Source organism: Haliotis rubra, unplaced genomic scaffold, assembly GCF_003918875.1.
Source record: "Haliotis rubra isolate DU_JTF1 unplaced genomic scaffold, ASM391887v1 Scf339, whole genome shotgun sequence".
Lineage (NCBI taxonomy): Eukaryota > Metazoa > Mollusca > Gastropoda > Lepetellida > Haliotidae > Haliotis > Haliotis rubra.
Genome location: NW_025767012.1, coordinates 136,230 through 163,092, shown reverse-complemented (window position 1 = coordinate 163,092; position 26,863 = coordinate 136,230). Strand labels below are relative to the sequence as shown.

The 26,863-nt window shown below is 39.5% G+C and overlaps 1 protein-coding gene and 1 long non-coding RNA gene across 6 annotated transcripts in view; one reads left to right on the top strand and one right to left on the bottom strand.

Moving 5' to 3' along the window:
- The window catches only part of LOC124284550 (LIM domain-binding protein 2-like), a 52,830-nt gene extending 27,099 nt beyond the window's left edge, over positions 1 to 25,731 (top strand). For 3 of the 5 annotated variants that reach the window (XM_046720631.1, XM_046720630.1, XM_046720632.1), the window contains 8 exons: positions 15,410 to 15,512; positions 15,734 to 15,906; positions 16,446 to 16,568; positions 16,795 to 16,875; positions 17,995 to 18,124; positions 19,839 to 19,940; positions 22,060 to 22,198; positions 23,439 to 25,731. In XM_046720631.1, coding sequence (XP_046576587.1) covers positions 15,410 to 15,512; positions 15,734 to 15,906; positions 16,446 to 16,568; positions 16,795 to 16,875; positions 17,995 to 18,124; positions 19,839 to 19,940; positions 22,060 to 22,198; positions 23,439 to 23,445 — 858 coding nt within the window. In that variant the 3' untranslated portion in view covers positions 23,446 to 25,731. Of the gene's footprint in view, positions 1 to 15,409; positions 15,513 to 15,733; positions 15,907 to 16,445; positions 16,569 to 16,794; positions 16,876 to 17,994; positions 18,148 to 19,838; positions 19,941 to 22,059; positions 22,206 to 23,438 lie in introns of all 5 variants that reach the window. The other 2 variants (XM_046720629.1, XM_046720634.1) reach the window with 2 other exon arrangements.
- LOC124284551 lies at positions 7,732 to 23,455 on the bottom strand. Its single transcript, XR_006900582.1, has 3 exons — positions 23,345 to 23,455; positions 12,368 to 12,372; positions 7,732 to 7,742 (listed from the first exon to the last, which is right to left on the bottom strand). It is a non-coding gene; the product is annotated as an uncharacterized LOC124284551 (long non-coding RNA).
- Positions 25,732 to 26,863: the final 1,132 nt, after the last annotated feature.

Below are 26,863 nucleotides of genomic sequence, written 5' to 3'. Positions count from 1 at the left end.
ATGCAAGGAATCGAATCTGGGCGTTTGGCATGATGAGCGAACACTTTAACCACAAGGCTATCCCACCGTCCCTACTTGAAGAATGAGCAGTTGTCCATTTGACACTACGACCCAACAGGCCAAGTCTGCCTGACCACTATGCTTGGCGTGGACTTACAACAGTCATGGCGTTGTGGGGGTCTGGTCGTCTCCTGGAGTCCAAACTGGGCACGTTGTCTATGAACTATGTGAAACAGACACAGCTCCTGCTTGACCCACTGCTCTTAGCGCAGCTCATGTAAAATGCTGTAGACAAAGACATCATGTTTTGTACATGACTAACGCTAATTAAGTCAAATTGTAGTCCCTATTGTGATGTTGACACCGATTATGCAACCAATACTTAATGTAGGTTTTAGTGGGAATGGTGTTATGCCACTTGTAGCACTGTTTCAGCAATATCACTGACACCAGAAATGGACGTGTCTTATTGCAGTGGGGAAGCAGCTAAACATGGTTCAGGTGGTTTGGTATTGTGATGGTTATCATATATCCATCTTGCTTGTTGTGTAATGTGACACAATAATACAGCTGTATGACCAAAGTCTGTAAATAATACAGTCTGAAACACACAATCCAGTGATTGATATCATGAGCATGTCTACTCCACTTGTGGATGGTTGCTATCAACCATTAGTTTGACAGGTGCAGATTGCAGTAATATTGATGTAATATTGCTGGCAGCAATGGACATGGGTTCACCCACTCACTATTGGACGGACATTGGTCCTCAGTAATATTTAAACAAAATATGTGAGTGGTGAGTGAGTTAAAATTAAACGTCGCAATGGCGTTGTTTCAGCCATATATCGACGAGACCAAGTTTACACAAAATATGTTACAGGTGTTGTTCTTGTACATTTTAAAGTACAAAACCATGACAATTATGATAAAGTAGTTGTATTCATAATGAAATTCAAAAACCAAATATGGACGTTCTTGATGCTCTTACCGTATCTGATACAATTCCAGTGTTTTGTTGGGCAGGCACTGTGACGAAACAACAGATGGTGCAGCTTCGATAGGGGATGTTCCATGTAACATGTGGTGTACCAAGTGTAGAATGATCTCAGTTACCAATTACACTACAGCATACAGCACATCAAGATGGTTTCACTTGCTACTGTGGTCCAGGCTGCACCCCATGATGGCTTACTTTTGTTACAGTCCGTCAGACTGGTCCCTGTGATTGGTTACACTTGTAACAGTCTGTCAGACTGGTCCCCGTGATGGGCTACACTTGTTACAGTCCTTCAGATTACACCCCATGATAGGTTATTCTTGTTACAGTCATTCAGATTGGTTACACTTGTTATAGTCCTTCAGATTACATCCCATGGTGGTTTACATTTGTTACAGTCCTTCAGACGGCACCCCATGATGGGTTACACTTGTTACAGTCCTTCAGACTGGTCCCCGTGATGGGTTACTCTTGTTACAGTCCTTCAGACTACACCCCATGATGGGTTACACTTGTTACAGTCCTTCAGACTGCACCCTATGATGAGTTACACTTGTTACAGTCCTTCAGACTGCACCCTATGATGAGTTACACTTGTTACAGTCCTTCAGACTGGTCCCCGTGATGGGCTACACTTGTTACAGTCCTTTAGACTGGTCCCCGTGATGGGTTACACTTGTTACAGTCCTTCAGACTGGTCTCTATGGTGGGTTACACTTGTTACAGTCCTTCAGACTGGTCCCCGTGATGGGTTACGCTTGTTACAGTCCTTCAGACTGCACCCTATAATGGCTTACACTTGGTGTCAGACTGGTCCCCGTGATGGGCTACACTTGTTACAGTCCTTCAGATTACACCCCATGATGGGTTACTCTTGTTACAGTCATTCAGATTGGTTACACTTGTTACAGTCCTTCAGATTACATCCCATGGTGGTTTACATTTGTTACAGTCCTTCAGACGGCACCCCATGATGGGTTACACTTGTTACAGTCCTTCAGACTGGTCCCCGTGATGGGTTACTCTTGTTACAGTCCTTCAGACTGCACCCTATGATGAGTTACACTTGTTACAGTCCTTCAGACTGCACCCTATGATGAGTTACTTGTGATGAGTTACACTTGTTACAGTCCTTCAGACTGGTCTTCAGACTGCACCCTATGATGAGTTACACTTGTTACAGTCCTTCAGACTGGTCCCTATGATGAGTTACACTTGTTACTTGTTACAGTCCTTCAGACTGCACCCTATGCCCTATGATGAGTTACACTTGTTACAGTCCTTCAGACTGGTCCCTATGGTGGGTTACACTTGTTACAGTCCTTCAGACTGGTCCCCGTGATGGGTTACGCTTGTTACAGTCCTTCAGACTGCACCCTATAATGGCTTACACTTGTTACAGTCTTCAGTCAGACTGGTCCCCGTGATGGGTTACGCTTGTTACAGTCCTTCAGACTGCACCCTATAATGGCTTACACTTGTTACAGTCTGTCAGACTGGTCCCCGTGATGTGCTACACTTGTTACAGTCCTTCAGATTATACCCCATGATGGGTTATTCTTGTTAGTCATTCAGATTGGTTACACTTGTTACAGTCCTTCAGACTGGTCCCCGTGATGGGTTACACTTGTTACAGTCCTTCAGACTGGTCCCCGTGATGGGTTACTCTTGTTACAGTCCTTCAGACTACACCCCATGATGGGTTACACTTGTTACAGTCCTTCAGACTGCACCCTATAATGGGTTACACTTCTTCGGACTACTTCCTATAATGGCTTACACTTGTTACAATCTGTCAGACTGATCCCCATGATGGGTTACACTTGTTACAGTCCTTCAGACTGCACCCCATGATGGGTTACACTTCTTCAGACTACTTCCTATAATGGGTTACACTTGTTACAATCTGTCCGACTGATCCCCGTGATGGGTTACACTTGTTACGGTCCTTCAGACTGCACCCCATGATGGGTTACACTTGTTACAGTCCTTCAGATTACACCCCATGTTCAGTTATTCTTGTTACAGTCCTTCAGATGGGTTACACTTGTTACAATCCTTCAGACTACACCCCATGATGGGTTACACTTGTAACAATCCTTCAGATTACACCAGATGATGGGCTACACTTGTAACAATCTTTCAGACTGCACCCCATGGTGGGTTACATTTGTTACAATCCTTCAGATTACACCAGATGATGGGTTACTCTTGTTACAGTCCTTCAGATGGGTTAGACTTGTAACAGTCCTTTAGATGGGTTACACTTGGTACAGTCCTTCAGATCGGTTACACTTGTTACAATCCTTCAGATTGCACCCCATGGTGGGTTACATTTGTAACAGTCCTTCAGACTGGTCGCGGTGATGGGTTACTCTTGTTACAGTCCTTCAGATGGTTTACTCTTGCTACAGCCATTCAGATTGCACCCAAGGATGGGTTACACTTGTTACAGCCATTCAGATTGCACCCCATAATCGGTTACTCTTGTTACAGTCCTTCAGATGGGTTACACTTGTTACAGCCATTTTCAGATTGCACCCCATGATCGGTTACTCTTGTTACAGTCCTTCAGATGGGTTACACTTGTTACAGTCCTTCAGACTGCACCCCATGATGGGTTACTGTTGTTACAGTCCTTCAGACTGCATCCCATGATGGGTTACACTTGTTACAGTCCTTCAGACTGCACCCGATGGTGGGTTACATTTGTTACAGTCCTTCAGACTGCACCCCATGATGGGTTACTCTTGTTACAGTCCTTCAGATGGGGGACCGCCTCCTTGGTGTTGTGGTTAGAGCGTCTCGCCCGGAGAGCGGAAGGTTGCGGGTTCGATCCCTGACCGCGTCATACCAAAAGACGTTAAAATATGGTACTTGTTGGTCCCTGCCTGGCGCTCGGCATTAATGGGTGCAACAAGGACTGGTCGGCTCGGAGTCAGTATAATGTGTCTGAGTGGGGTATTCATGCTTCACTGCGGCATGGTATCTCAGTGAGCTAGCACTATAACACCAGCTTAAGTCTGGGCTAGTACAAGCAGCCGCACATACACATGTACACGCATGCACGTCGTCATATGAGCGAAATATTCTCAAGCACGCCGTTAAACCCAATTTCACCTCACCTCACCTTCAGATGGGTTACACTTGTTACAGTCCTTCAGATGGTTACATTTGTTACAATCCCTCAGATTGCACCCCATGGTAGTTTACACTTGTTACAGTCCTTCAGATGGGTTACACTTGTTACAATCCTTCAGACTACACCCCATGATGGGTTTCTCTTGTAACAGTCCTTCAGATTGCATCCCATGATGGGTTTCTCTTGTAACAGTCCTTCAGACTGCACCCCATGATGGGTTTCTCTTGTAACAGTCCTTCAGATTGCATCCCATGATGGGTTACACTTGATACAGCCATTCAGACTGCACCCTGTGATGGGTTACACTTGTTAAAGTCCTTCAGATGGGTTACACTTGTTACAGTCCTTCAGATGGGTTACATTTGTTACAGTCCTTCAGATGGGTTACACTTGTTACAGTCCTTCAGATGGGTTACACTTGTTACAGTCCCTCAGATTTCACCCCATGGTGGTTTACATTTGTTACAGTCCCTCAGATTTCACCCAATGGTGGGTTACTCTTGTTACAGTCCTTCAGACTGCACCCCATGATGGGTTTCTCTTGTTACAGACCTTCAGATTGCACCCCATGGTGGGTTACTCTTGTTACAGTCCTTCAGATTAAACCCCATGATGGGTTACACTTGTTACAATCCTTCAGATGGGTTACACTTGTTACAGTCCTTCAGATTTAACCCCATGATGGGTTACTCTTGTTACAGTCCTTCAGACTGCACCCCATGATGGGTTACACTTGTTACAATCCTTCAGATGGGTTACACTTGTTACAGTCCTTCAGACTGCATCCCATGATGGGTTACTCTTGTTACAGACCTTCAGATTGCACCCCATGATGGGTTACTCTTGTTACAGTCCTTCAGATTAAACCCCATGATGGGTTACACTTGTTACAATCCTTCAGATGGGTTACACTTGTTACAGTCCTTCAGATTTAACCCCATGATGGGTTACTCTTGTTACAGTCCTTCAGACTGCACCCCATGATGGGTTACACTTGTTACAATCCTTCAGATGGGTTACTCTTGTTACAGTCCTTCAGATGGGTTACACTTGTTACAGTCCTTCAGATTTAACCCCATGATGGGTTACTCTTGTTACAGTCCTTCAGATTAAACCCCATGGTGGGTTACTCTTGTTACAGTCCTTCAGATGGGTTACACTTGTTACAGTCCTTCAGATTTAACCCCATGATGGGTTACTCTTGTTACAGTCCTTCAGATTTAACCCCATGATGGGTTACTCTTGTTACAGTCCTTCAGATTAAACCCCATGGTGGGTTACTCTTGTTACAGTCCTTCAGATGGGTTACACTTGTTACAGTCCTTCAGATTTAACCCCATGATGGGTTACTCTTGTTACAGTCCTTCAGACTGCACCCCATGATGGGTTACACTTGTTACAATCCTTCAGATGGGTTACACTTGTTACAGTCCTTCAGACTGCATATCAATATTGGTTGGTGTGGTTGTCAGTTGTGATTATTAGTTAATATTTCACATAAACAGTATTCAAACTTGTACATTCACAGGTGGAATATAACCCATGAAGCTCCGATTTAGAATTGATCTTCAGTAACCCATGCTTGTCATAAGAGGCGACAAACGGGATCGGGTGGTCAGGATCGCTGACTTGGTTGACATATTGTTAGATCGATGCTCATGCTGTTGAACACTGGATTTCTGGTACAGGCTCAATTTAACAGACGGACACCATATAGGTGGAATATTGCTGAGTGGCATAAAACAAAACTCACTCATTCACTTGCATGTGAAGTATGTCCATGTTCTCCCCTTATTTTTCTCACCTTCACGGCCATTTTGAGTGGTCAGTTGTTCAGTTATTAGTGATGGTATTGAATTTCATGATTCCATTTTATTTGTGTATTTTTAATGACGGTTTCTATTTTGGAAACATCAAAGTGATATATTTGAATTTTTTATTGGAAACCTTTGCAGAAGATGCAGCGTCCATCTGTCATGATTCAGATCCCAATCTTGGGGTATTTATATGTCATTCTGATGTTGCTGTTGCCATAGCAACTATACTGCTATTTCTGATGGCAACTAAAATGGTGACTGTTCTGAGATGATGTATTTGTAGTCAGTCTTGATTGTAACTTGTTTGGGCGAGAATGTTTTTTTTTATCAATCACCTTAATGAAAGTTATATATATAAGCTATTTTATTATTCTCAGATTTGTAAATATCTCAAATGCATACCGGTAGTTCATATTTGGTACAGTTGAGTATTTTTGTTCTAAGTTACGTATTGGATGATTGTAGGTGAACATCCAGAAGGTGTGTTAGCAATCAAGGGGTTAATGAAACTGAGAATAGATTCTTTATTCAGATATATTTTACAATCTTTGATTTAGAATAACATATCATGTATTTCAACTACATATCAAGAGAGTAGTTAGTCTTTATATGTTCAACTGAATTTCTTTTTCAAATCAACTTTTGGCAAGGCAATGACATTTCTCTTACTTAGTGAAAAACATTATTCTATTTCCGTCAAAATATCTAATTCCAAGCTTACTGCAGAAATGTTGGCTCAGAAATACTTCTACATCTTTTAGTTAGCATTATCTGCCATAAAGGTCACAGTGTCTGTAGACAAAAAGTTAAATTCCCAGTAAATGCTAAAGGCCATATGATCCTTACTGTAAATATCAAGATACAAAGCAGTATCTATTGTGAGACACCACTTTGGGCATACTTTGAAATGTTGTGTTTCCACCCAACCATGACATACCCAAAGCTAATACAGAACATTTATTCACGTTAGATTTCATAGTAAACTCCATAATCTGAATTTAAAATTAGTCCTGAGAATTGATTCTGCTAGGAAATTAATTCCTAATTTCTTTTAGATTTGAAGACAAGAATATTTCAGGTGTTTCCATGCAGCTAATGTGTTGTTATTTGCTATTCAAGTTTTTGTTAGTTTTTAATGCATGAGGTACTGTTAAAAGTTATTGGGGAAGGTTAAATTTCTGGTAACCAGTTTGAAAGGCGACATCCTTTATTGTCTTGTCTTGCATGCAGTTACACACTGACTTTCTCCCTTGTCATAATGAACCCTTCACCTCAGTTTCCAGGGTAAAATATAAATTAATCGGATTCTACCTGACCCTTGTCAGGGGTAGCATTAGGTCCTCGTTATAACACTAGTTTTGTATAACAAAGCTGGTTCGTTTGTACAATTTCCAGTATGGCTATCTAGCTTTGATGTTAACATGTTTGTTTTATATTAAGTATAAATTTCAGATATTATGAGGGGTTTTGAACTGACCAGCAACAAATTTTCCCCCAGAATGCTTTATAATGAGGGATGTATGTTGTGTGTGTCAACCGGTACTCCCTGTTTTGGAAATGAACTCACCCATACATACTGACCTAATCCTTGAAATCATGAAGTCAACTTGAGTTAACCCTTTCTGTGTGCAGTTTGATGAATGTTTGTTGTGTATTTGTAATGCTTTCTTGACCATTGTTTATGATAAATTACTATGAATTCTAAGAATGTTTATTTGAAAAAAAATGACTGTGAATTCTAAGAATGTTTATTTGAAAAAAAATTTCTAAAGTGTATTCTTATCTAACATTTTGCATTGTTTATCAATGTTAAATTTGTTCTAATGGAACACAGAAAATACGTTACTTATAATAAGATCTCTTTTACATATTAGTCTCATTGTATTCAAATCAGAATTTGTTTTAAATTTATCTGTATTAACAGTGCTTGGGGGTGGGGGTGGGGGAATATACACTGTTCATATGATCCTTTTTAAAGACATTCTTTTTTTAGAAATATGTTTAACCTTAAAATGTGGATAGCATGGAATATATTATTCTTGCCCTCTATAAACATACTTTATAACAGAAGAGAAAGCAAAAGAGAATTGGCATTTATGGGTTAATATGTTTTTTCTTCCTCAAATTAACCCTTTTGCCTTTTAGATGTGTTAGAAACTGTGAAGTTTAAGGCATTTTCCTGCTGACCCCTTGAATATTATCTTGCAGTATCTTTTAAAAATTGGCAGCCTTATGATTAAATCAATATTCCAATTCTTTATGACATCCAGTAATCAAGGAAAATATGTTTTCTCTATAGATACTTCCCCTCAAAGGGTTAACACAGACCTAATGTTTACAGATTAACCCATAATACCTCAGCAACAGCTAAGATGCGAGAATGGACATGATTCTTGACCAAAAACCTCTAAATCGGAATGAGATGGGGTTAAATCGGAAGGGCTGGCACAACTCCCACTGGCAGTAAATAATCATGTTTGCAACTAATTTCTAAATCCAGAATCGATGAGCTCGGAGGTTGTGAGATACAGGGTTAATACAAGACTAATGTTCATGGGTCGAACTCAACAGGGCCTGTATCTCTGCCTTGCTTGGAATAATCCACAGGTCTGATCGCAAGGAGATCTCAGTGGTGTTTGCATATTTAATCACAACCTTAGCATCTCTATGCATGAGTGATTGTTCCCCCCTCCCCCCTGCCCCCAACAGGGTGCATCACCAGCTAGACTTGCTGTCTTCAGGCCACCCATTGTCTTTGGTCGCGCGTCCCAATCAGCATATTCATCGAGAGGACAAAGTACCAGTATTGATTTTTTCCTCACCGGAACATAATAAGTTCAAACAAACAGGTTTGGGACAGGCTGTTACTTGAAATCTGATTGGTGATGGGTAGATCGAAGCTCACTGACCTGTAGCGAGGAGGATCCAGGTCACATGCTTGTCCTTACCCGCACTTGTCTCCAGCTAATCATTTTTGTCATTTCACAGATCTTGAGGGAGGTTGATGTACAACATTCCCAAGCAAAAATATTTGTATTTATTTCATGAGTATGAACGAATGTGACAAATATTATCTCGTTGAATATTATATTATTTTGAAAGTATGTGTTGAAACCATCCCTTTAAATATAAACATCATAAATTATATTCCAAAGCTTTTGTCTTAAGATCAGTACAAGTAAAGTGATGTGACTGTGTGATGGTCATATTGTTATAGGGGGCGGTGGGGTAGCCTAGTGGTTAAAGCGTTCACTCGTCACGCTGAAGCACATTTCTGGTGTGCCCTGCTGTGATATTCCTGGAATTTTGCTAAAAGTGGCATAAAACTAAACTCACTCACTGATCTTGTTACAGTATATATGTAGCCAAGTTTAACCAATAATATTTGTCAGTGTTACACTATGGACTTGATCATATTTGCGAAACAAAATGGATTTAATCAAAATAATTTTAATAACATTTTCAAGTAATTAAATATTAGTTTTTAAGTGTACATTGACTGAGCTGTGGATGGTTGATGTCACTACAGATTGCCAGGTTCGATTCCCCACATGGGTATAATGTGTGAAGCCCATTTCTGTTGTACCTTGCTGTGATATTGCTGGAATATTGCCAAAAGCAGCATAAAACTAAACTCACTCACTCACTCACTCACTCACTCACTCACTCACTCACTCACTCACTCACTCACTCACTCACTCACTCACTCACTCACTCACTCACTCACTCACTCACTCACTCACTCACCAGATGCCTTTCAATCAGTGACGAAATCTTTGTGCCTGCAGACCTGAAGATCTCTTTTAATATTAGGGTCTTGACTAATGGCTAATGGCGTGGAATGAAGCTTCACTACAAGAATATGTGTGCAAGTTATCAGGCTGAGTGCAGGCCACTGTAACCTGATCCTGACCTCATTTTGCCTTAGGTTGGACAAATATCAAACATGTTGCCATGTGACCTCGTAGCTAATCTGCATATACTAAACAAACATGATGTTGGACTGCATCAGAATGGCTGTGTAAACTCATTTGAGTTTATACTGCTTTATGATACCCGATGCATATATTAAGGAGAAGACGGTAGCAGCTTGAGTAAACACTGGACAGCCGATAGATAGGAGTGACACAAAAAGTGCAACATGTAGAGTGGGCTGATACGTCAGACAGAAAAGCAAATGCCGATGAACCATTGCACTGTCAATCAATTCCATTTCAATAACAATCATGACATCAAACTTTAAAAAAGGATGTTGGATTATCGTAAAAAGATGACCGACGTCAAATGGTGTAACTATAGTTACATGGGCCAGTGCTGTTGACACTGGCCTCTAAGTTCTCTTGTGTGGTTTGTGTGAATAACTACCGCAGTACACTCCAGTTTTATTGGCTGGTTGGTTTCGGTATATTAGCATACTAAGTATTTAGCTATAATAACATTAATGCTAGTTTTAAGGTAATTTAATCATTTGCAGGGGTTCAGATCTGTTACGCTGCCATATAGCTGGAATATTGCGGAATGCGGCGTAAAAAATAAACTCACTCACTCACCGGATCTGTTCAAATGCCCTCATTCATGGGGCAGTTAATGGCAGAACTGTGGCTTCTGGAAATGATAAGTTCTGAAAAATAATGTTACTCATATATTACTTCATTCATGTGATACGATAGGCATGTTTGTGGTGTAATTCATTGTTGTGGGAAGTGAAGGAAAGTTGTAGTGGCTGATGTGTGAACTGCGTGTACAACACACGACACTGGTATCATGGTCACGCTACTAACACAACTGTTTCTCTTTAAGTATTCTTATGAAGAGAATGCCACAATGATGCTGTTAAAATTACAAATTTAGGTCCCTGGATAATTCTGCCTTTGACAGTGATCTTTCAATTTGTTTTGTGAAAGGTGAGCCACAGTGCCTATGGCTGTAGTGTTCAAGGAAATACAAGTTCCTTTGAAAAGTAATGAAACCAGATTCTAACAAAACCTCAAGCATTTCATTCAATATCTGTTAGTGTTGTTAAACACTGTGAATCTATCCAACAGCAAATCAGTACACTGTCACGTAGTTATATTTCCAGACGAAAATTTTAGTGTCATATTGTTCCTGTTTCCTAATGATGGTATCAAGTGGGGAGATAAACACAGAGCTTCGTCCACCAATCTGTCATCAGTAGACAACAGACAGGGTGGTGAAAGTCACTGGTGCGGTATTGATTTTTAGTGGAGCAAATTTTGCCAGTTTTACAGTGAAATACATCTTCTTGTGTTAGAGGCTGCAGAATTGTCTGGGTGGAAAATTTGCGGGGCCCAGGTCACTTGGTAACCAATGACTTGATTAGTTCTTGTGCCCATTAGACTTGGCCAGACAGGGCCGGGGACCGTCTCAGGGTAATCAAATCTCAAACCTGTGACGGGCCGGATTACATTGACGACTGGTGTTAGTAGTATTCTTTGTCATCAGCTTAGGTCAAAGACGAGAATAATTCTTTTTTGATCAGCTATTTTCATCTCATATTGATGTTCTCATGATCAAGCTTATAAAATTGATTCTGAATGATAGTTGTATATTCTTTTGTCAGTATATATATTTAGATTTGTATATGTGTATATGGAATAAGAAATATTGTTAAATTAAAGATTTCAGAGACAAATACATGTACTCTTTAACAAATGTCATAAAGTAGATTTGAGGAATGGAGGGTTGGAGAAATAGTTGTTAACAGTAGAGTGCATTAGTTGCTTTTGCTTCTTTGAAACTATTTTAAATTTTACAGAATAGTACTTTCAAAATACCAGTAAGATAGAGATAATGACACCTGACTGGTGATAAGGCAATCTGTCCTCACTTTCACCTTTTGTCAGTAAGTTAACTGTATTCATGTCAGCTTATAAGGGGTTAACAATACCTGGCAAAAAAGTTTTGTGATTTTGAGACTTTCCCCTTCCTGTTGGTGAACAGACCAGCAGACTGAGCTGTTATCTTGTGACCTAGAATAAATAACTGGAATTTTATTCCTTGTTCTGCAAGCTTGTACTTGTATAATAGATTTCTCCAATGATAACTAGTGGTCATCAAAGGTAGCAGTTAGGTAAATAGTATAATTGGTAGTACAGTACAGTGTCCCTTCTTGTTCTGAAATAAATTTGTGGACATGGGTTTAGAACATGTGTAATTTATTGTCTTTTGCACTCTCAAATGAACCGAGATTTACTATCTCAGTAAACAGAAAATTACATGTAGTAATGTCCATTGTTTTGTCACTGTTTTATGTGAACGCTTTTTAAAGTATGTTTTTTTCTGATAACTCTTGTAATCCTATCTCAATTCTGATGTATATTTATTATGTGAGGGTACTATGAAAAGTTCTAATGTGACATTTATGTGTCAGTTTACTGAATGGCTAACGAGTCCTGCCCCTCTGTGAAATACGTCAATATGACACAAGCAATGAATTATTGAAACCATATTGATTTTCACTCTTGGGGCCCCCAAAAGAAGATGCATATTTGCCACAAATTTTTTTGGTCACAAGACTTTGGGGATCTAAATCAGACAACTTACTCTCCGAGCTGTCTGGTAGGAAAAACTGCAGGCTAAATTGAGACAGTAATTTGTCTGACTTAAAATAGCATATGGACTTCAGAAAATAATTGTATTGATATATTATAACCAAGTGGAATTTTTGGGAGACATGTAAATATTCCTATACGATTTCTATTTGAGTCTCTGTCCTTGAAAATCGCTTGTAATCTTTGCAATGACCTGTGGCAGTATTTAGGTTCCAAGCGCCTAATTGTAGCAGGACCAGCATGTTGTGGGAATGATCAATCAAAATGCACATATGGCATAGCTGCATTTAGTTTGTCTGCTCACCTCTCACTTAGAAAATTGTTTCCTGGCAGTTCCGATTATTAGAGGTTTGCCCTGATGGACACATCAAGAGATTCTAGGATATTAGTGATGGTGTGAGGCCAGATTTACTGTCCCAGTACCTGGCACCAGTATACCGGACGCTTCCTGAATATCTGCTGAAGGTTGCAAAAATTGGATGAAAAAGGGTTCTGGAGCCTTGGCAAAAACAGTTCAGATACAAATATAGAAAAAGTCTGATTGTGTATACACTCAAGTTGAGAAGTTGAGTCTATCTTATGAAGGTCAGAATATCGGAAAGTTAGTCAGAAAGGAATATGAACATTGGCATCTTGCAGTGAAAGTAGTAGTTTTATTGTTGCTGTCATTATACAATATCGGGTGTGACTACATGTCCAGAGCATCCTGTAGGTACCTGGGGATGGTATGGTAGCCTGGTGGTCAAAGCGTTCTCTCGTCAGACCCAGGTTCGATTCCCCATATGGATAGAATGTGTGAAGCCCATTTCTGGTGTCCCCCGCCGTGATATTGCTGGAATCTTGCTAAAAGCGGCATGAAACCATACCCACTCACGCTGTAGGTACCTGGGTCCTCTATCCAGGACCTACCCATTTCAAGTAACCTGCTCCGGCACTCATGTTTCCTATAGCAACAGTTGTTGTTAGAAATACGATTCCTTTTGTTATAATATTCATGGATGCCAGTTCCAAGAAACATTTCAAATTAGTAGTTAATTTCAGCAAATTGCATGTAAGTTGAAAACTGTATAATAGTTTATCAATTCCCCTAATTGAAAATTGAAAACAATTTTGTTGATATGAAATACAGTCTAACACAGTTGTCATAGCTGGAGGTACCTATATAGATAGTTTGAGTTATATGAGGTTAGATACAGATGAATAAAACAGGACTGCACATCGAGTCAGCATTGTGGATGACTAAGTCCAGTACCTAAAGACAACAGTAGTTGACAGTATGTGGATTCTGGTGTTTTGACTGTACACATGGGGCGGTAGGGTAGACAAGTGGATAAAGCGTTTGCTTGTCATGCCAAAGATCCGGGTTCGATTTCATACATGGGTACAAAGTGTGAAGCTCATTTCTGGTGTCCCCCCTGCCTTGATATTGCTGGAATATTGCTAAAAGTGACATAAACCGAACTCACTGACTGACTGTACACACACACAACAAGGTGACATTGTGCAGAGTATCTTCAGATCATGGTTTTACCTGGTGAGTGTGTGCTGGCTTGTGTTTGCTGCAAGACTGTATCTGTATGTGTGCTTGAAAGATCAAGTGTGTCTATCATCATGGCTGCCAGGAAGCATGTACTGAACACTCAAACCATCAAACCTTCATAGTTTCATATCAACAGCTTGTGTAAAATTCCACATTGGCACAGCTGGCTTATTCCTTATGGAAAATATGAACATGTGTTGCCCCTTGACCTTATTCTATCCTCACCTTCAATCTGTAACCTTGTTGCAGGATGTCATGTTGTATTAATGTGGCATCATCGATGTGACATCACCATCATCAACAACATCACCATCATCACCAACATCACCATCATCACAATCATCACAATCATCATCATCACCATCATCACCATCATCACCAACATCACCATCATCACCATCATCACCATCATCACCAACATCACCATCATCACAATCATCATCATCACCATCACCAACATCACCATCATCACCAACATCACAATTGTAACGTTACATTCCATGTTGAAATGGGAAAATCATTGTTGTGAATTTATATTCAGAAAGTCATGCACAAGGCAGCGTTTTCGTGTTTTCTTCCAATAATACTCATTCACACGCATGCACATGCATTCATATATACAACACATGCACATTCATGAGTGATACCTGTCCCAGACCCATAAAAGTGATCTTCCTCAATGTATTTGTATTGCTGAAGACACGGTCCCAGACCCAATGTGTGTCCTAAAAGTGATCTTCCTCAATGTATTTGTATTGCTGAAGACACAGTCCCAGACCCAATGTGTGTCATAAAAGTGATCTTCCTCAATGTATTTGTATTGCTGAAGACACGGTCCCAGACCCAATGTGTGTCATAAAAGTGATCTTCCTCAATGTATTTGTATTGCTGAAGACACAGTCCCAGACCCAATGTGTGTCATAAAAGTGATCTTCCTCAATGTATTTGTATTGCTGAAGACACGGTCCCAGACCCAATGTGTGTCATAAAAGTGATCTTCCTCAATGTATTTGTATTGCTCAAGACACGGTCCCAGACCCAATGTGTGTCCTAAAAGTGATCTTCCTCAATGTATTTGTATTGCTCAAGACACGGTCCCAGACCCAATGTGTGTCCTAAAAGTGATCTTCCTCAATGTATTTGTATTGCTCAAGACACGGTCCCAGACCCAATGTGTGTCCTAAAAGTGATCTTCCTCAATGTATTTGTATTGCTCAAGACACGGTCCGTGACCCAATGTGTGTCATAAAAGTGATCTTCCTCAATGTATTTGTATTGCTCAAGACAGCCCCAATCCAAATGTGTGCCTTAAAGGTGATCTTCCTTATTCTGTTCCAGGACAGTGACAATCTCTGGTGGGATGCCTTCGCCACCGAATTCTTTGAAGATGATGCCACACTGACGCTCACTTTCTGTCTAGAAGATGGACCAAAACGCTACAGTGAGTGATCATGCTGTAACAAGTTTACTATCTGAAGCAATAGTTGAGGGGACGCTGCCTCTATTTCCTCACAGTTTTCGTGTATGTTTATGTTAAGTTGACCCTGTCAAAGGACCTTGTATTGTTTTGATGATACATATCCCACAAAATCAAGAATATTTCATAGATATTGAAAGAAACATGAATTTGCTTTCTTGTATCCAAGGTGTTTATGTTTTCAGCAATCGGGCGGACATTAATCCCCCGGTATTTCCGGAGTATATTTGAGGGTGGCGTCACAGACCTGTACTATGTACTCAAACATCCCAAAGAGTCTTTCCACAACACAACGATAACCCTGGACTGTGACCAGGCCATGATGGTGACACAGCATGGCAAACCCATGTTCACTAATGTAAGGACACCCAGAGTACTGTGGGAGCAGGGGAGAACTGTGTCGGGGGAGGAATGTGACGGGTGGGTGGTGCTGGGGTGTGGGAGGGAACATGAAGGGTGGGTGGTGTGGGAGGGAATGAAGGGTGGGTGGTGGTAGAGTGTGGGAGGGAACGTGAAGGATGGGTGGTGCTGGGGTGTGGGAGGGAACATGAAGGGTGGGTGGTGCTGGGGTGTGGAAGGGAACGTGAAGGATGGGTGGTGTTGGAGTGTGGGAGGGAACATGAAGGGTGGATGGTGCTGGGATGTGGGAGGGAACGTGAAGGGTGGATGGTGCTGGGGTGTGGGAGGGAACATGAAGGATGGGTGGTGCTGGGGTGTGGAAGGGAACGTGAAGGGTGGATGGTGCTGGGATGTGGGAGGGAACATGAAGGGTGGATGGTGCTGGAATGGGGTGTTGTTTTTTTGTGAGAGTGAGAGGATTGTTGATGTTCATAGAAAACCTTATAATGTGGAGGCTGTTCTCACATAACATTATCTCTTGTGTTGCTTCATGTGCAGGTGATCACAGAGGGGCGGCTGGTCTTAGAGTTCACCTTTGATGACCTGATGAGGATTCGGTCATGGCATTTTGCCATCAGGCAGCATCGAGAGCTGATTCCACGGAGTGTCATTGCTATGCAGGTAAGCACAAAATTGATCCCTCCCTGCTGGCTGTACAATAATACACATTGTTTAAGCTGACTGCATCTTTACACTAAAAGTTGAATATGTACTGCTTGTACACTATGTTCTGGACAATGACTGTCCATTGATATGCTGTAAACACCAACTATACACTGACTGTACTCTGGTGTGAATCCTGACATTGTATTGTGTACACTGTACATGTGATGTTGTAATCTTGCAGCAGGATCCAGCCATGGTGGAGCAGCTGTCCAAGAACATCACGCGGCAGGGCCTCACTAACTACACTCTCAACTTCCTCAGGGTAACGAATCTCTCACATATTTCCCTCTCGAAATAAGGAAACAGATCTCAGATTTGTTCTTTGTGTGCATTGCCAGGAAATCTTTCAGTTTATTGTTTGCATGAGTTTCTAATTTTATCACCTTTGTTGTGTGGAAGGAAAGGCATATACACAGGGATGCGACAGATTGCCTCATACTACTCTCACATAGAGCCTTTCAAATGGTTGTGTTTCATGTAGGGACATTAGTTTCCATTCAGTCCTCAAACTTATTTGAAGTTAGGTCTGTAATAGTATTTGATGAAGAAAAATCACAATTTAAGTCATTACTTTTGTCTTTAGTATTGTAACATTAAAGAAAAAGTGGACTTTTACTTTGTGTGACATTAGCAGTGGAGCTGATGGGTAGTTAGAAAACTTTTCACCAAATAGCCCTGCCATAGACATTCTGTTTAAAATGGGTGTCCTTGTGATTTGGAATCACTCTTTTTCTGCCATGAGTCAATTGTCTCCAATAAACTGTCTCTCTGATGAAACTCACAGCTTCTGCATGTACCTGCCAGTGTTCTAAAAACACTGGGGTGGGGGTGGGGGTTAGCCTAATGGTTAAACGTCTTCTCGTCGTGCTGAAGACCCGGGTTCAATTCCCCACATAGGTACAATGTGTGAACCCCATTTCTGGTGTCACTCGTCATGATATTGCTGGAATATTGCTAAAACCAGTGTAAAACCATACTCACTCACTCACACATCACAAAGATATTGTTCAAAACACTCACTCACAATGACCTGGATACCATTGAAGAATGTGACATCATCTCAAGCAGGATCTAGTTTTGAAGACTAAGACCAAACAGTTACCCACTGTAACTCATAATGTAACATACAAAATTTGAGGGTGGGGTGCAGTCCTCAGAAATGATTGAGTTTTTTTCCATATTAATGAAACTATTTTCTTGGCAGGATAACCCTCATAAGTACTTAATCTGTTTTAAGCATCCAGCTAAAAATGTGTGTTAGTGCTTATAGTGCACTGGAAATAGTATTGTATCTCTGCAGTGACCTGATGTGGATGTATGTGTGAAATAATTGTTTAAGTGGTGAACCTGTGTTGACATGGCTGCTGTTTCTTCCCGACAGCTATGTGTGATTCTTGAGCCAATGCAGGAGCTGATGTCTCGCCACAAGGCGTACGGCCTCAACCCTCGGGACTGCCTCAAGACAACACTGTTCCAGAAGTGGCAGCGAATGGTAGCGCCACCTGGTAAAGGTAGGACAACACCTTACAACTCAATGCCATATCATATACACGTTGGTTGAAATGTTTCATGCCATATCATATACAAGTTGGTTGAAATGTTTCATACCATATTGTGTGTGAGGGGGGAATATTTCTTACCATATTGTGTGTGTGGGGAGAATGTTTCATACCATATTGTGTGTGAGGGGGGAATATTTCATACCATCTTGTGTGGGGGTATGAAGTATTTCATACCATATTGTGTGGGGGGTATGAAGTATTTCATACCATATTGTGTGGGGGGTATGAAGTATTTCATACCATATTGTGTGGGGGGTATGAAGTATTTCATACCATATTATGTGTGAGGGTGGAATATTTCATACCATATTGTGTGTGAGGGTGGAATATTTCATACCATCTTGTGTGTGGGGTATAAAGTATTTCATACCATATTGTGTGTGGGGTATGAAGTATTTCATGCCATATTGTGTGCAAGGGTGGAATATTTCATACCATATTGTGTGCAAGGGTGGAATATTTCTTACCATATTGTGTGTGAGGGTGGAATATTTCATACCATCTTGTGTGTGTGGTGTGGAATGTTTCAAACTTTCTTCTCATGTGTGTTTTTATTTGATATCCACCACAAGACTATGTAAATATCTTTTCTTTAGTTTTCGTCTTGCAATGTCAGAATAATTGAGATTAATCAGTTTTGTATGGAGGTAAACATTTATTACTATTTCAATGCTGTGTGACTGTCATTAGCATGTTTCACAATTACTTCACACTGTAGTGAATGACTTTGATCACATGCACAGTTCATGTATTATTTCTCCATCATGTCCAAGTCGATGTATTGACTATATTTATTCTAACCAAACCAAAGTTGCGCATGACGCTCGTGTACCCAGAGCTGGATGTCCTTAATCTCAGTTGGTGTAATGAACAAGTGATTGACACACTGTTACCATGGTGAAGGAGTGGTCCGTGTGAGTGACATCTGTCAGTCAAGTTGTATTGCTAATGAAATCAATGTCTTTTATCATTTTTCACATCACTTATTCTGCTTTCTATATGTTCAACTGCTGTTTTTTTTCCATGTCATCTTTGTAGAAATTGGTTTTTGTTTGTGAACAATTCTCTGCCTTTTAATTTTGTTGCTAGCTCCACTGCAGTGCAGGTGTGAAAAGTGTGGTACTAAGTTACTATTCAGAGATTGTTGTTGCCATGGCAATAACACAATTATATTTTCTCTTGGCTGAGTTTGAAAATCATGAGTCTCAGTTTTAGTAACCTCAAACTATGAAAGATATTCTGACCCATTTGAAAATATATGATTTTTCCACAATTTGATTAGATTATCAAATGTTTACAAAATCATTTGACCCTAATTCTAACAGAAAAGATGTCTTTCACGTCTGAACAGGAATTAAAGTAAAACAGTTTACCTAGCGTAAAGTTCTTTAACAAAAATATTTATATTCTTAACTTTACCACTCGTACAATTCTACTGGCTTCATCATTAAAGGTTACCTGTTTTGAACCATTTTGGTACTTTGAAAAAACAGCCCTTTTAATGTTATGATGTGATATTTCTAGAAACTCTAATGGTGATGTATTTTACTGCCAAGAGTGTGGTAGTGCTAGTAGTACCTACAGTTGCAGTGGAGATTCAGAACCTGGCCCTAGTTTTCATCTTTCATGTACGTACACCCTATCCTTTTGGTTTTCTTCTCAGTCCCCCTGCCAGCAGAACACCCGAGCCGGCGAACCTCGCCGTCCGATCAAAATATGGCCAAACATACGGGAAGTGGGCAATTTATGCCCCAGTATTGGGAAAGTAAATACACTCTTATTCCTTGCTACTCACCAACTAATCCTCAAGGCCCTTCACAGACAAGAATTAATGTTCAAACGCCTGTATGCCCCATCATGTCAAACCATCGGCAGGGAAATCAAGGGGTGGAAACATATTTGCAGGTCTGAAGTTACTTGTTACCAGGTTCTGACATCATGGAAGGACCTTGCTGGTCAGAGTTTGAAATCCTTTCCTTTAGCTGAGGATCATTCTTTCTTCTTCTCATTTCATTTTGATTTATTAATTAAAATATTCTATTGAGGTTCTGTAATACAAAAAGTTGCCTAGCTATTATATAATAATGGTCCTTCAGTTAATTTTTGACAAGAAAATGCTGTTTTGATGAGAGTCTTTATACAAGCCTTTTCTCCGTGACGATGCTCCTCTACAGAGAAATCGGCCCCCAATGGGAGTCTGTTTCTCTATGGTGCTGGTAGTTCATCTCTCTCTTCCTGCCGTGGTTTGACTCTCTCCATCCCCTGTAGCTGCAGTCCTCCCCTGTATCTTGCTGCCGGTTGTTGGGACCTGTCTGTTACTACTCACATACCAGGGGTAGCAGTCAAATACGCGCAAAGCCACTTCACTTGCTCTTTGGACACATTTTTCTGGGGTTTTTTTCCCTCAATTTGTTCATTTTTACTTTTAAAAAGAAATTTCAACTCTTTTGACACTTTATCCATCTAAGGTTACACATTTTGATTCTATGGGAAAAGACTGACAATCTGTGTCCTTTAATGGGTAATTGATGTATTTTTTCATCTTGTTTTATAAATGCGAACATCTGAATGCACATTTAGTCCTATTTTGTCCAAATAATGTAAAGTTACAAAGATGGCTTTATCCCATACTTGACTCTGCCCTGTAGTCTGCTTGTGGATGTGGAACTTTTGCATTGTAGAATTTAATGCCTGTGTTTGACTGGATGTGCTGGACATTGTCGGCCAGGATGGCCGTGTGTTGACCAGCGGTCAGTGTACTGCAGTTTGTAATACTTTCAGTCATACTTGTTGTAATAAACACGAGAAAACAGCCCAAACAACACTTGACTATAACAGACATTAATCAATCTTAGTATAATGTTATTAAGTTGTTCACAGAGAACATAACTTCAGTTATTTCTAACAGGCTTGAATTAATTATTTCTAATATCTAATGACACAGAAATAAACATTTGAGAATCTGCTCTTTCAGGAGTAAGCTCAGATATATCTAAATCTCTAATTTAGAATAAAGTTCTGCTCTAATATTAAGTTTAACAATGGGAAGATAAACTGTAGCTCTAGTGAATTTACTTTGTCATAAAAGCATGTCTTCACCAGAGTAGTGTCTCCAATAGTCTAATATAGAATAGCATGGAGTTAACTGTAATCAGATATACATTGTACATCATTGCACAAAGCTGGAAGGCAGTGTTGAGTTTTAAAACTCACATTTGGTACTAAATTATGTCATTATTTCAGAAAATTTGTATTATTTATATTTTGTTGAAAAACATATTTCTTCTGAATTCAATCAATTTAAAAGTAAACTTTGAAGAAAAATAGCCCCCAATCAGATGGTATATTTAAATTATTAGTGAAGAATTCTTTTGAATTTTGACTTCACTTACACATACTGGATCCATCATGAAATGGAAGTGATCCGAAAATTTGTAGAGTTTGTTTTTAAAAAGTGAATTTATTTTAACAGCCTTTTAACCTCACACATTATTGTTAACCAGAATAGGATCAAGTTGTCTTTTCAGGAATAATTTCAAATGCAGACAAAACAGCTGATAATATTTCACTACACTGAGGACAATCATTTTTTGTTTGTTTTTTTCAAGTATTAATGAGTTAAAATATTAGAGCATATGTTAGAATGATATAACGTGTATAATATATAGAACATCAACATCACTATCATATATTGTCTTTGAAGACGTCATGTGTTGAAACTGACTGAAAGGGAAGTGTTTTTGGTTATTCATGTGCTTCTTGACTTATGTATGCTGTATTGATAATTTGATACAATTATGACACTTTTCCAGATCGAGATGTATGAATATTGTGGAGAGAACAGGTTCAATTTTTCTTTCTAGCTACAAGTCATGTACTTTCAGAAGCAACCCGGCCCCAAACAAACGACGGAAGAGAAAGGCATCTGCGGGGAACAACACGGGCATCAACAGCCGTGAGGGAGGGCCCAACAAAAAGCGCTCACCCCCCCAGGCCTTCAACATCGGGTCGTCAGTACCAGGGGTAAGTGGTGAGGATGGATTTTGTATTGTTGATTCTGTCTGACTGTCTGTTTTGTTTGTCTGTCCATCTGTGATAGTTTAATCAGTCTTGTAAAGCTGGTCCTACCATTCCGTTTAGTTTGTTTCTGTCTGTATATAAAGTTTGACGTAACATTTCTATCATCTGTTTTTAGATGTAGGTTTTATTACTAAGAACTAATAGTAACTGTAGCTTCTTCATTCCCTTCCTTAATACCAGAGCTTACCATGACTAACATATATATAGCTTAGCTGGTCACTGAGCAATACAGACTTTCACTGTGTCCACTGGCAGTCCAGCCATGTGTCCATCTAGATCTGCACATTTGATGCAGGTAGGATCATATCTCTGTGTATTCAAGCAATGAAATACTATCCTCTAAGGGTGTGCACATATAACTTTGGTCCTTCGTCAACATGTTCAAAGTTAAATGATTATTAGTTAAAGCCGGAATAATAATGATGAGTATTTATAAAGCGCTGTATCCATCCACAAGGTGCATGCTCAAAGCGCATGGGTTTCACTGTAGGGTTTAAATTTTAGTCACTTGACTTGGCTGCTTCTAGGTATGTCCAACTCCGTTAATTGTTTTGGATGAGTTCTGGGCATGTCTGGTACACAAGACATGGGAGTGAAATTCATGAGATGTGGAAGAGAAGGTTTCTGTTGGGTTGGTCAAGTCCATATGTCAGTGGCTTTGTATATTTTACTATTCAGTCTTTTCCAGATTTTAGATCAAGAACGTTTACCAGCTTACAGATATGACAACTAGTTTGTATTGCCTTGTGATCACGTAGGTCACCAGCAGCAGCTAGCACAGTGAAAGCAATAGTTGTTTTCTACCCAGTTGAGCACAGCCTCTCAAGTTCATAGAAAATAATTCTATATTTAATTTGAAAATAGTATATATCAAGATAGTATGAAAGTAAGTGTGGTATTGTTCACCTTTGAATGATGTTCTAAACTCTAACTTTAATGAAAACAAGAAAGAAATGGGATAGAGTATGAATTGAAAAGACAGTCAAATTGAAGAGCAAGGTCGATTGTAGTAGTCACGAAACATGGTGTGTTACTGGTACTGTTTCCAGGTAGTTTCATGGAGAAATTCTCCCAACATTCATTAAGAACAAGTGTAGTGATGATGTATGTTCTCCCCAGTGTTTGATTACTTGTCAGCAAGGTACGGAGAGTTTCCGCCCATGTTAACCATGTTTCTGTGCAGGATGTGATGGTAGTGGGTGAGCCGACACTGATGGGTGGTGAGTTTGGGGATGAAGATGAGCGGCTCATCACCCGTCTGGAGAACACACAGTATGAGCCCAACGCCGGGGAGGAGGAACAGGACAAGTTCCAGAACTCACCGGCACTGCAGTCGGGTTCGTGGGGGCAAGACAAGAAGACGCCACAGCCCACGGCAACCACGCCAGTGTCCGAGACAGAGATCAAAACAGAATGAAAAACAAGATAGGTTTTGGATTTACCAAGAGAATTGTGCAAAGCTAGTGACAGGATCTCGACAGTGAAGGGAAGCAATTGGACAATATAAGAATAACACTAAGCTATACAGATATGGATGATATCGGATGATATCACATCTGATATTAACAGAAATGTGACTATTCTGTAACAGATGAAAGAATGTTACTTTGGGGGTATTGATGGAATCCTTGATGACAATATTGTCAGATTTTATACCGGAATAAAAATTAAGTAAATTATATTTGTAAGTGACAGTGGATGAGATTGATAGCAGTAGAGATTTGGGAGTTATATTGTAAAAATGGGATTAAAATTGCCTCTTTGTATGTAATATTGTTATGTTGTTTCAACATTGAAAAATACTTCGGAAAGATCTGCCTTTTGTTTCATTGATAATTGACCTGGTGTGGTAAATTTTCTAAAAGTGAGATGTTTTCTCATGCTGTTACAGGTTCAATAATATTGCTAGAATGACCTTTCATCTGATCCACATTCAGGGTTATATATTGTTATTATGAACTTGTGGTATATCATACAATTGTCGGTGTAGTTTAGTATTTATAACATTTCATTTGAATATTTATTTACCCTGATGCATTTCGGAGCTTCCAGTTATATCCACAGGAATAATTAAGCTGTTTCAAATTGTGTCAAACATGAATCTCTACCTTCAAGGATACTGAAACTTGTGACAGAACTTCCATAGGACCGGGATTTAACATCTACAAGTATATCTGTATGGGACCAGCTGACAAAGCAGGTCATTTGGTAGCTGTCAATGAGTATTTATTTTGTTTTGAAGCATCAGAACTAAGGGCAAACTACTAGGAACCTTGTTTGAACCAGATACGAAAGTGCTGGTACAAATTTTTTGTTGAAGTCTTTTCAAAGGGAAGTAACTCTGGTGTTTATCCAGTTGTCCCACCATTAATCTTTTTGAAGGAATAAATAACTTTATGTTAAGTCACTTATCATATTCATTTATATTCACTTTGAATTTGATATTTTGTCTATTATGTTGAATTCCTTCCTCTTTTTTATCCAAACAAAAAAAAACTGTTCAAGGCAGCTTTGGAGAAAGAGAAGTATTTCAACCTGTTTTGATGTTGTCAACATAAAACTGTCCTGTTTCAAGGACACTGAACAAACCAGAGATTGACAGGAACAAATATATCTTTCATCGAGCAAATGTGTTGTCATTATCATACTTCCGTACAGTTTCGTCTGCATGATGTTATACTGCATGTATCAACCGTGACCCTTTCATGACACATTATATATAACATATCATCTAGCGAACTAACATGGACTAGGACGTTACGGCATGAAAGGCTCAAGAAAGCTGAGGATTAGCGACCTTTCATGTTCTGTCATGATGAAGGTCACAATGGAAGGTTTTTAAAAAAAATTAACTGTCAACCATTTTTGGAGGCACAATGTCAGCTTTTTTTGTCCTTGTTTTGAAATTCGAAGGATGTTTTCTAAGGATGATGAATCCTGGACACATCTGGGTAATGTTGCAGAACAGCATGGCTCATGCATGACTGCCTTGTGCTCTTTCTTTCTCTGAACATCACTCCACCCTAAACTGCCAACTTGTTTCGTTACCCCTTTACTGGATCTGACTCGGAATCTCCTGGAATTATAGCAGACTTTTATATTCTTTCTGAGCTGTATATTTATTCCATTATTACTTTCAGATTTGTAAATACAAATAGATCCTCGTAACTGTCCTCTCTGAACTCAACTGTGTGTAACCTCATGCTTCCACTAAGGTTGTTGCTATGTATTCCTGAAAGTCAGCAGCCACTATTGGCACCATTTTGTGTAGTACCTGATATTATTTAGTGCCTGCCCTGAGTTTGTCATTAAATCATTATATATACTCATGGGCTTGGGGACAAAGCATTGTACATTCTACATTTGATGTGTAATCATTGTGGTCAGTTGTAAATGTCCTAGTATTCTTAGTCAACAAAATTGTTGTGGGTAATTTTCATCAAAACATTGAATAAAACTATATGTTTTCAATGAAATCCCTTGTTGTGTTGTCTGTCAGTCTTCCATGTCCTTGTGGAACGTGGGAGATCGGGAGCTTTGGAAGTTTAGAGGATTTGAAAGCTTCATTGTTTTGGCCAAATTGCAACTTAGATATGTTACATTTAGTGGCCTAGCGGTATAATTATCACCTCACCCAACATGGTGGGACCATTCATCATCCATTCAACTTCAACTTCTCTGAGGCAACTGTGATTAGCAGGAAACAAGGGGAATTATCAAATCAGAGGGGATGATTGTGAAATGTCTGCTAGTTTGTGTTAACAGTATTTGAAATTTTCCAAAGTTTTAAAAATTCTAGTTTTTGTAGAACTTTTCTGGTGTCAAATTCAAACTGGACTTTGATCACTCACTGTGTTTCTGACATAAAAGTAAACTTAATGGTACTGGTATTCAACTTCTCAAAATAATATGATGACTGAATGTAATATCTCTGTTACTATGAAATAGTTGGACTTCTGATAGATAAGATATACATAAGAACCTAAATGGAAATTTAAAAATCTAATTTGAATTAAAAAAAATCATTAGTTTTTAAAATTGTAAAGATTCAATCTCTGAATGTGACTGGTTTTCGAAATTAAATAATATATTATTCATTCATGGAAAATGTTTACATGTCATCTTCTGAAAACATTCTGGGGTAGGATAGGTGTCTGATTATAACATAGCATGTAGATTAAGAATTTGTTTTTTATTCCTTTAAAATTAAAAAAAGTAGAACTTCTTAGATTCGGTTGTGGTGATACCTTGTTTATGAATATGTGTTGCTGTAAAAATAAGCTGATGGAATATTCAGCAGTCTGAGTACAATGAAACACATAGGCTGGATGGTTAAAACCCTGAGTTACACAGTGCTGGACTGTGTCGATTGCATTGTTTGCTGATTGTTTTCAACCAGCCACTGACGACCACTCACTCTGCAAACAGTTCAAGAAGTGTTCGTTTTTGATGGCAACAATTCAGGTGAGAACAGAAGATGTTCAAAGGTTTCCAGCCAAAAATATATGAGGTTGCAGCAATGGCTGACATTTCATTTGAATATTTATTAACCCTGATGCATTTTGGAGCTTCCAGTTATATCCACAGGAATAATTAAGCTGTTTCAAA